At 38.7% G+C, this 11,887-nt stretch overlaps 1 protein-coding gene across 3 annotated transcripts in view; it reads right to left on the bottom strand.

Moving 5' to 3' along the window:
• SLC30A7 (solute carrier family 30 member 7) overlaps positions 1-11,834 on the bottom strand; it is a 615,874-nt gene extending 604,040 nt beyond the window's left edge. For all 3 annotated transcript variants that reach the window (XR_007516772.1, XM_049880234.1, XM_049880232.1), the window contains exons 1-2: positions 11,570-11,834; positions 11,238-11,339 (exon numbers count right to left, since the gene is read on the bottom strand). Coding sequence is in view for 2 of the 3 variants with exons in the window: in XM_049880234.1 (XP_049736191.1) it covers positions 11,238-11,339; positions 11,570-11,649 (182 nt within the window). In the remaining variant the exon portion in view is untranslated. The remainder of the gene's footprint in view (positions 1-11,237; positions 11,340-11,569) is intronic.
• Between the last annotated feature and the right edge of the window lie 53 nt (positions 11,835-11,887).

Raw genomic sequence — 11,887 nt, forward strand, 5'->3', positions numbered from 1 at the left:
ATTAAAGGGTGATGGCTGAAGGGTACACTGTGTCTTTCTGGAGTAATAAAAACATTCCAAAATTGACCGTTGTGACAGTTGTACAACTCTGTAAATACACTAAGAGCCAATGAACCATACCCTTTAAATGGATGAATAGCATATGAAACTTATCTCAAGAAAGCTGTTTAAAAAACAGTCAAAACTGTCTAAAGCAGTAAGAGCTTGGCTGCTAACCAAAAGTTGTCAGTTCGAATCCACCAGCTGCTCCCTGGAAATTCTATGGGGCAGTTTTCTACTCTATCCTATTGAGTCGCTATGAGTCAGAATTGACTCGATGGGAACTGGTTTGCTTTTTGGTTTGGTCTAAAGCAGAGACTGGCAAGCCATGGTTCATAAGCCAAACTGAGCTGCTACCTGTTTACACAGTCTCATTGGAACACAGGTATGCTGTTTTGTTTATATATTGTTTATGGATACTTCTGTGCTACAACAGTAAAGTAGAGCAGTTGTGACAGAGACTTTATGGTCTTTAAAGCCTAAAATATTTATTGTCTGCTGTTCACAGAACAGTGTTTACTCCTGGTATAAAGCAAAGACAGCAACAATGTATTGTGGGGTTTATACCATATGTTAACGGTACAATGTATGACAATGACAGCACAAAGGATGGAAGTGGGAAATGGAACTGTATCATTATAAGGTTCTTACATGGTTATGTCAAGTGGCATTATTATTTATGATGCGGCAAAAGATTCGTATTCATATGCTAGAGCAACCACTAAAAAATTAAAATAAAAAGCCGTTAAGGGGCAAAAAACCCTACTGGTCATAGGATCCTGAAGGGATACAAAGCAAATGTTCTGCTATGCTACCACTGGGAGAGTAAAAGAAACTCCTTCCCACCCAAGACCATTTACCTCTAGTCATAAATATATTTACTCCAATATCTATTGCTCTTTATCACACTGTCCAGCATTTGATCAAAATTTTCAAGACAACATAAAAAAGTAAAATAACTCATTGTCAAGAGATAAAGCAGTCAACAGAATCAGATCAAGAAATGGCCCAAACATTAAAACTATCATAGCTATGATTAATATGGTAAAGGTTGTATAGAAAGGTGGACCAAATGCATGAACCAACAGGAAATTTCAGCAGAGAAATCAAAAATATAAAAAAAGACAATGGAAATGCTAGAAACAAACCTAGATATCAGCAATGAGGAATTTTTTCAATCGGTTTTAAGGGCCATAAGGTCTCTGTCACACCGCTGCTGTAGCGCAAAAGCAGCCATGGACAATACGTAAACAAATAAGCATAACTGTATTCCAGTAAAACTGCTTACAAAAATAGACAGTTGGTCACACAGCTGAGGAAAGAAAACAGTGTATTTCGAGAGTAGTAATAGACATTATCCAAAATTTTAAACACAAACAAAATGTGAAATAATTATACAATTATAAAAAAAAAACAAAAGTCAAAACACATTATTTACCTATACGAAAAAGCTAATAAATTATAAATCTCTCCGAGATCATTACAAAGTATTTTGGAAAATGTCTTAAATTTTACCATGAACTTCGTGTATTTCATTCAAATATAGATGAATCAGAAGACTTAAGGACAGGCATTACTTAAACTATCTCATCTAATATCCAACTCAGGAAAATGAGAATGAATAAATTAATGAAAAAGCCAAATGAGAAAATGGATATATGAGGAAGACAATGTAAAGGGTATATTTTTCATGCAATTCTCTCACACTTGATACTTAAAGCTTTTTCCTTGGTTAGGTGTTGTTAGGAGCCGTCGAGTCAATTCCAACTCATACCGACTCTCTGCACAACAGAACGAAACACTGCCTAGTCCTGAGCCATCCTCACAATAGATGTTATGCTTGAGCCCATCGTTGTAGCCACTGTATCAATCCATCTCATTGAGGGTCTTCCCCTCTACTTTACCAAGCATGATGTCCTTCTCAAGGGACTGATTCATCCTGAAAACTTGTCCAAAGTATGTGAGATGTAGCCTCACCATCTTTGCTTCTAATGAGCACTCTGGTTGTACTTCCTCCAAGACAAGTTGCTTGTTCTTCTGGCAGTCCATTGTATATTCAATATTCTTCACTAACACTGTAATTCAAAGACACTGATTCTTCTTCGGTCTTCCTTATTCATCAGTCAGCTCTTGCATGCACATGAGGTGACTGAAAACACCATGGCTTGGGTCAGATGCACCTTAGTCTTCAAAGTGACATCTCTGTTTTTTAACACTTTATAGAAATCTTTTGCAGCAGATTTGCCCAATGCAATTCATCATCTGGTTTTTTGGCTGGTGCTTCCATGATTATGGATCCAAGTAAAATGAAGTCCTTGACAGCTTCCATTTTTTCTATTTATCATGATGCTGTTTATTGGTCCAGTTGTCAAGATTTTTGTTTCTTTATGTTGATATGTAATCCATACTGAAGGCTGTAGTCTTTCATCGTCATCAGTAAGTACTTCAAGTCCTCTTCACTTTCAGCAAACGAGGTTGTGTCATCTGCATAATGCAGGTTGTTAACGAGTTTTCCTCCAATCCTGATGCCCCAGAGTCTTCTTCATATAGTCCAGCTTCTAGAATGATTTGCTCAGCATACAGACTGAATAGTTGTAGTGAAAGGATACAACCCTGATGCACACCTTCCCTGACTTTAACCCACATGGTATCTCCTTGTTCTGTTTGAGCGACTGCCTCTTAGTCTACATTACAGGTTCCTCATGAGCACAATTAAGTGTTCTGGAATTCCCGTTCTTTGCAATGTTATCCATAATTTGTTATGATCCATACAGTCAAATGCCTTTGCATAGTCAACAAAGCACAGGTAAACATCTTTCTGGTACATCAGCAATGATATCCCTTGTTCCATGTGCTCTTCTGAATTTGGCTTGAATTTCTGGTAGTTCCCTGTCTATGAACTGCTGCTGCCACTTTCAAATGATTTTCAGCAAAACTTTACTTGTGTGTGATATTAGTGATATTGTTTGATAATTTCTGCATTCAGTTGGCTCACCTTTCTTTGGAATAGGCATAAATATGGACCTTTTCCACTTGATTGGCCAGGTAGCCATCTTCCAAATCTCATGGCATAGATGAGTGAGCACTTCCAGCGCTGCAACCATTAGATGAAACATCTCAATTGGTATTCTGTCAATTCCCAGAGCCTTGTTTTTCACCCACACCTTCAGTGCAGCTTGGACTTCTTCCTTCAGTACCATCGGTTCCTGATCATATGCTACCTCCTGAAATGGCTGAACGTTGACCAATTCTTTTTGGTACAGTGACTCTGTGTATTTCTTTCATCTTCTTTTGATGCTTCCTGTGTCGTTTAATATTTTCCCTGTAGAATCCTTCTCTATTGCAACTTGAGGCCTGAATTTTTTCTTCAGTTCTCTCAGCCTAAGAAATATCAAATGTGTTCTTCCCTTTTGGTTTTCTAACTCCAGGTCTTTGCACATGTCATTGTAAACACTTTGTCTTCCTGAGTCGCCCTTTGAAATCTTCTGTTCAGCTTTTACTTCATTTCTTCCTTTTGCTTTAGCTACTTGACGTTCAAGAGCAAGTTTCAGATCAGAGTCACTTCTGACAACCATTTTGGTCTTTTCTTTCTTTCCTGTCTCTTTAATGACCTTTTGCTTTCACGTACGATGTCCCTGATGTCATTTCACAAGTCGTTTATTTTTATGGTCTTCAGTTACTAGTGTTCAAAGCATCAAATCTGTCTTTGCGATGGTCTCTAAATTTAGGTGGGATATATTAGTCTACATATTTAATACATTTATCTTTTTCCTCTGTACGCATGGTTTTTAATGCTTTTCTTCCTTAAAGACTCTATTGTATAAAAAAAAATTGTATACATAACTTTTATTTTAAACGATCATAAATCAGTTTGAGAAGAAGTATTCATTCTAAATAAATATAAATATTTACTGATTTACTGATATACACAAATTGTAAAACACCATTCTTTTCCAAAAGCTTTACATATATTCAGTGGACACCAAATATTGCCTTAATGGGAAAAAAATATGGTAAATCAGGTTCCATATTAAAAAGGTTTAGTTATAATATGGCAATTTTAATGCTTCTCAAAATGAGATTTTAATTGTAAATTTTAAATGGATTTTATTTTCATTAAAATATTACTTCATTTTCAGTATTTACTAAACTGTAATGTACCTGAAAATCTACTCTTTCTTCTTGGGTGGGAGAACATCATGTTCTCTTAGAGCACTGTAATATGAGACCTTTTCACATAAACCCGATATCATGATTTGAAAATTGCTTAGCTGTGACTACGCTGACAGATTCTCGTGAACAACAATATACTCTTAGTCCTCGGCTCACCTATGATATGCTGATGAGGACTATCAATTTTCCTGCTCATTCCCAATATTGGCAAATCTTCCTGATTATAAATGATCATTTAAACTATACAGAGTAAGTTTTCTCATAAAATATAGTAAGTACATTCAAGGTTACATGATTTACGTACCAACACTGACTTCAGTAAATCATGATAAAGTTTAGTCGCTAAATGCAGCAGGCTTATTTTATGTTCCTATCTTTAAACACTGCCAGCTTCTCTAAAAAGTATTAGACTTCTTTTCTTTTTTAGCGACTAGCTTTCAAAGACATTTTAATAAGCAAAACTTCTTAGAATATAAAAAAAAAAAGAATATAAAGGAGGAACCTAAATGTTGAAGAAAAATATGAACAAAACATATGGCAAAAGAAAGGTTCTACAGAGGACTTTATTTAAATCTATTGAAGGGAAAAACAAAGAAAGGGATAAAGAGAACCTATAAATTAAGAGAAACTTAAGAGACATATCGACCAAATGCTGTGTGTGGGCCTTGACTGAATTCTGACCTGGGACAGATAAGGGACATCTGAATACTATTTGATATTAATAAATTATTAAAATTTTGTAGGTAATAATAGCATTGGTTTAGACTAAAAAGGGGGGATTCTTATTTTTTAGAGAGTCATACCAAAGTATTTATAGAAGAAATTATATGATATCTGGGTAACCACAATAAAATAATCCAGTAGTGGGGCAGGGATAACAGATGGAAAACAAAATAGGCCATGTGTTGATAAACGTTATAGCTGAATGATGGGACATGAGGACTATCAAACTATTCTCTCTATTTCTATATATGCTTAAAGTTTTCTGTAATAAAAGTTTTTTAAAAGGTATGTTGGTAACTTAGCTAACAGTATATTTATATTGGTTGTTAAATATCAATTCAAAATTGAAAATAAAGGAACATCATAACTCACAAACCCCTTACCAGTTGGTATCCATGAGGTGGAAAGAGGAAAAGAAACCACTATCAATTCATTATCATAAATTTAGAAAATCCTTAGGACCTTAACATTAATAAACATGTTAAACTAATGACAGTTACAGTGAAAACCCACAACTGCATTAAATCCCATTATATACATATATACCCAAACCCAGTGCCGTTGAGTCGATTCCGACTCATAGCGACCCTATGGGACAGAGTAGAACTGCCCCCATAGAGTTTCCAAGGAGCGCCTGGCGGATTTGAACTGCCGACCCTTTGGTACACATATATATACATACATATAAAAATATAAATAAAATCCCCAGTCAAATGGAACATTTATCCATTTTTAAGATGCAAAATAAAACTATATGAAAGCAAAGACATTGTCATAAACTGGTAAGTAATGCTGCCTTTTGAGAACAGTTAAGAAACAACTATAACACATAAAAGTTCTAATTCAACAGAAAAATATATGACTAATGGAAGCATTTTTCTTTACAAGGAATTACTTTACAAACACCTGCTATGACACAGTATATGGAAGTCTGTGTCCAGACAAGGACCAAACCAATGTCTGGTGTTGCCTAAAATGTTTTCTTGAACAATATTTACTTTCCTGATACAAGGAAATTTACCTTTCGAACGCGCTGTGTTCCTTCTATGTCTAAGGCTACCAGAGTTTTGGTAAAAAGGAAAAAAAAAATTACTGAAATTAATGTTTAAATAGACAGTGAAGTAAACATAAAAACATAATGCATAAAATAAGCAAATTATATTGATACTAAAAAAAAAAATCAGTATGGTGGGGGAAAAAAACTTGAACAACAGATGCTTCTAGCCTCTGCTGCTACTCTGGGAGATAAAAAACTCTGGGCTCAGCTTCCCATCTATAGAAAACATCAGACTACTCTTATCTCTCTCTCCAGTTCAATTCCTGAGCCTAACATTTTCTACATGTTCCCTTTTTTCCACTGTAAAGAATCCTTGACTTTTAGCTGAATACATGGCTGCCTAGAACAAAGACCACATCTGCAACTAAGCATGACCATGTGATATACTGAAATGTAAGTGAAAGTGCTGTGTGTTATTGTACAGATAAATCTCCTAAAATGACACGGTACACACCCTTTGCCTCTTTTTTCTCTCTATTCTGGTCATTCTGATGCCAGGAATAGCTGAAACTCTAAAAGCCATTTTGGAAATAAAGTTTTACCTTGCTTAAATAACTTTTTTTTTTAGGTTTTCCTTTAGCTTAGAAACCAACTGAACCCTGTCGCTGATGCTGTTAGCTGCGGTCGAGTGGGTCCCCAACTCATGGCCAGCCCACACTTAAAGGAACAAAATGTTCACTGGCCCTGCACCATCCCCAGGATCAGCTGCAGATCAGACCACAGTGACCCACAGAATTTTCACTGGCTGGTTTTCAGAAGTGGATTGCCAGACCTTTTTTTCCTCATCTGCTTTACTCTGGAAGCTCACTGAAAACTGCTGAGCACCACAGCTATGTTCAAACCTCCAGTAACAGAGTTTGAGGTGCACTGGCTGGGTATCAAAGCCAGGTCTCTCCAATGGAAGACAAGAATTCTATGACTGAGCGGGACCTCATACCTCCAAGAAAGCAACACCAGGAGCAGAGCACGTCCTTGGGACACGGGGTCCCTGTGCCTGAGAAGCTCCTTAACCAGGGGAAGATTGAGGACAAGGACCTTCCTCCAGAGCCAACAGAGAAAAAGTCTTCCCCTGGAGATGATACCCTGAATTTGGACTTATAACCTACTAGACTGTGAGAGAATAAATTCCTCTTTGTTAAAGCCAAAAAAAAAAAAAAGAATTCTACGACTGAACCACTACTGCCCTCTACCTGAATCCTAGATGGCACAAAACCACATTTTTACACTACATTAACCTAAAACCCACTTGCTGTAAAGTCGATTCCAACTCATGGCAAGCCTATGTATTTCAGAGTAGAGCTGCCCTCCACTGGGTTTTAAATGTCTGTGGTATTTTTGCAATAGATCATCAGGCCTTTCTTCCAAGAGCCTCCGGGTAGATTCGAACCATCAAACTTTCCTTCAGTAGCCAAGTACTTAATTACCTTGAGATAAGCAGTAACTCAAGAACAAATAAATGAAAAAATGATAGAAGAAAAAGAACTCTAGAAGGAAAGATCACTTATGCTATTCCTATCGCTTTTCATCCTAACTCCTAAGAATGAAAGGAGTAGTTTAATGGGTTTTTCCCCCTCTAACAAGGATAGTTAGGATGTTTAGTGCAGGTAGATTCACTCCACACATACATTATTCCTTCAATTCTTTCATTCAGCAAGTATGCATTAAGCACATACTGTGTGCTATATGGAAAACCTGCTGGCATAGTGGTTAAGAGCTATGGCTGCTAACCGAAAGGTCAGCAGTTCAAATCCGCCAGGTGCTCCTTGGAAACCCTATGGGGCAGTTCTACTCTGTCCTTTAGGGTTGCTATGAGTCAGGACTGACTTGATGGCACTGGCCTTTTTTTTTTTTTTGGTTATGCACTGTACGTGGCAGTCTGCTTCCATAAAGATTACAGCTTTGGAAACCCTATGAGGTAGTTCTACTCCGTCCCATAAGGTTGCTATGAGTTGGAAACAACACAATAGCAAGTGGTTTGGTTTGGGTTCTTTTCTATATTCTAGTGGAAAGGTGAAAGGCAGTGGGTATTTCACGGGGCGGGGTGGGAGGGGGATACACAAATAGCTTAGCTGTTTTTCCACTGATAACACCTTTTTTCCTTCAAACATATGAATGGACTCTAAGTTCTTCCTCTAAAATGAAGGCTCTGAACAAGAACCAGTGGAAACATTTTTTGCAATCAGATTAACTATTTCTATGTATATTTACTTATGAAGAGTGTGTTTTTTCCACCTTTTAATCCTATAATGGAAAAAAAACTGACATTTCATGTTTCTAACATCTTGAAACTTAATTCTTACAGAATAAAAATGAACACAGAAATGACTATGACATAGAGAATGGGTTTGGGGTGAAATTCTAGAAACTTTAATTCAATCTACAGGAACAGAGATAATCATTTAAAGAAACTGTTGATCAATCCACAAACGGAACTGAAAATTGTGGTGTCTAAAAAAGATAAAAAAAGCCGGATTATGAAAAAAAATCAGGTGATTTCTAAATCTGCCAAGGCATCAATGGGAACAGATACGTACTCCACCAACCACTGATAAAAATTCATCTTGGGGAATAAGTAGTTGTGGATATGGAGGTTGTAGATGTGGAGGTTAGCATACACAGGCATGAGAAGAACAAATCCCTGCCAAATTGCTGTCTAGTATGACCAACTGTTCAGAACTGGATTTTAAATATGGAGGGTATAACACCACAAGAGAGTAAATCAGAGGTGCCTAGGAGCAAAAAAGCCAAGTCCTATTCCTAACAAATAGCTTGGAAAACAATGGTTTTAGTAATTTCCTCAATAGGCCTCTACAGATAATACCTAATTTTTGCTATATACCTAATTTTTGCTTGTCTGTCTTAATTTTATTTTGTTGTTGTTGAAAATATACACAGCAAAGCATACACCAGTTCAACTGTTTCTACATGTTTGATTCAGTGACACTGATTACGTTCTTCGAGTTGGACAACCATTCTCACCCTCCGTTTCCGAGTTGTTCCTCCCTCATTAACATAAATTCACTGTCCCTTAAGATTCCTGCCTAATCTTTCGAGTTATTGTTGTCACTCTGATTCCACATAGATAAGTTCTTAAAAGAGCATAATGCTCAAGGCAGACATTTTTCACTAGTTAAGCTGAACTACTGTTTGGTTTTAAGATGACTTCAGAGGATAATTTTGGTTTAAAGTTTAAAGATGATCTCAGGGCAATAGTTTCAGGGGTTTATCCAGCCCCCTTGGCTTCAGAAAGTCTGAGGTCCATAAGAACTTTAAATCCTGTTCTGCATTTCCCCCCTTCTGACAGGGCTTTTCTATAGACTCTTTGATTAAAATGTTCAGTAATGGTAGTTGTGTACCATCCAGTTCTGGTCTCATTGCAAAGAAAGCAGTTGTTCATGGGGGCAATCAGCCACACATTCCATATTCTCCTCCTATTCCCGATTCTCCTTCTTCCTCTGTTGCTCCCAGCAAATAGAGACCAATTGTACCTTGGATGGCTGCTTGAGAGCTTTTAAGACCCCAGGAACTACACAATGAACCAGGAGGTATATACCTAACTTTCCATGAAAGAGGTAGTTCAGACATTTCAAAATATGAATCCCTTGAAGAAGACATTTCCCATTTATGCAGTGGAAGACCATGGTAAAATATCATGCATTGCAATAAAAACAAACAGTAGCTAAACATGCATATACAAGCCAAGATACAACCTCGATATGGTCAGTACATATGCTGAAATTATGGCATAATTTAGGAGGAAAAAATATATTTATAACAAACAATAAAGGATAAATATTCAAATACAAGTGAAGACAATGTAAATCACAGGTAGTGCTTTTAACATGTGCAATACACTGCAGGGTATTAGCATTACAGGATTAAAAAATCAATGTATGATGGATTATCCTTCAGGTACATATATCTGATTCCTGGAGGATTCAAAATCTTTATTACATGTATGAAGATTTTTACAGTGTTTTTAATGTCTTTTATACCCACAGGATGACTAGACCAATAACCTTCATAATCTGCAGACTGTTGAGTATGTTTGATAAAATTGAACTGACAGCTGAATTAAACTGAAAGTCATATAAAAGTATATGTGTCAGAAAAACTGGTTACATTAACTAAAGCTATTGTTCAGTCTCAATAGAGGTAAAGATCAAAGATGGTAGTTCTCTCTGAAAAATGGACCTAAAGGGACAGAGACTATAGACAGCAGAGGTTGTTAATCCTGGGTTTGAGATCTACTTTAGGGAATCCCTTTATACCTGAAGTTTTATGTAAAGTTGAGTACTGGCTTTCATCAGATTCTCAAATGGGTATGACATCTAAAGATAAACCAGAACACCTAGTAGGGCTGCAATGATCTTACTGTTAGCTGAACAAGTTCCCAAACCTGAAGTTATTCAACAGCAAATACCTAAATAACAGCACTTCATTTTCATAAAGTTACATTGGATTTACCTCTCCCCCGCCCCCCGCCCAAAAAACAATCAAACCCACTGCCATCCAGTCGATTCCGACTCATAGCGACCCTGGTTTCCAAGGAGTGCCTGGTGGATTCGAACTGCTGACCTTTTGGTTAGCAGCTGAACTCTTAGCCACTACACCACCAGGATTTCCAAAGCAGTTTCAAAAAAGACCCAAAGATGACACCAAAAACTATCAACTCAAAAGATTTGGGTTACTGGAAAACTACATGGAGTTTTCTATTACAGTCGAGACCAGAGGAAAATCATGGCAGTGTTTAAGCACTAAAGACAGAAGGCAATCACGCATACTTCTCTAGACACCCCTTTTAGAAACTTCTTCCTCATCTCAAGACCTGAGAGCAAATTAAGAAGAATATCTCAGATATTCCCTCTCTGAATCTTAAGGGTCAAATTCAAATGCCACTCCCCCACACGTCTACGAGAAGAAAGGCAGGGAACAGGTTTCTCCCAATTCCAAGTGGGCAAAGCTAAGGCTTGCGAAGTTAGAGATGGACTCTCTCCACCTGCCAAAAGGAGAAGTGGACCTGCTACTCTGGTCTGACAAGGGGGCTACTGCACGTGAGGGGTCCCAGATCTTACAAGATGTAGCCCTGGCAGATTGCTGTGGTGATGAGATAGCAATTCAAACAGCAGAGGTGGAGGTAAAGACAAGACCTGCACCTCCTAAAGAGAAGCTACGTGGCACTTGGCAAACACTGCTTCATCTCTCCCACCCCCTGCTTCCGCCCCAACCTTTTCCCTTTGGTTACCAGTTGCTCCAGATGCCGTAGAGCAGTTCCACAAAAGCGAAAGAGAGATTCAGGCACAGGAAGAAAAACAGGTTCCGGGACGTCTTGTCCGACAGGATAGACCTAGGCATGAAACAAGTGGGAAAGAGTCGGGAGAGTCAACGGGAGCCGGGACCCCGAAGCTGCGCGTCCCTCTTTCAAGATCCTCTCCCATCCACAAGCTCCATTCCTCACACAGGGGAAGTGGGGGGGTGGGTCCCTGACGCTCCCTCCCTGGCCTCGCGCCACCCTTAATTCTGGGCCTTCTTTCCCATTGCCGGACACCCCCTTCCCGCAAACACCGCACCCCGCACCTAAACCAGCCCGAGATCTTGCCGAACAAATTGAACTTGGCTGGTTTGTATTCATCGTCCTTGATGGACAGGGGTAACATCTTCTCCACCCGGCAAAAGGCCGGGTCTACTCCCCTCTAGCAGTGGCTCCGTGGAGTGGTGACAGTGAACTGGTGACGGCTCAGACGGGAATTCCCAGCCCTAGTCCCGGCCTCGCGCCGCTTCCAGACACAGACACACACCCGGGAACTCGCTGACTTCCGGCCCGGGCCGCGCAACGCGCCCTGGGACGGGAAAGGGGGGGAGGCGGGGCCGCGGGGGGCGGGGCCTGAGGCCGCG

This window comes from Elephas maximus, chromosome 3 (assembly GCF_024166365.1).
Source record: "Elephas maximus indicus isolate mEleMax1 chromosome 3, mEleMax1 primary haplotype, whole genome shotgun sequence".
NCBI lineage: Eukaryota > Metazoa > Chordata > Mammalia > Proboscidea > Elephantidae > Elephas > Elephas maximus.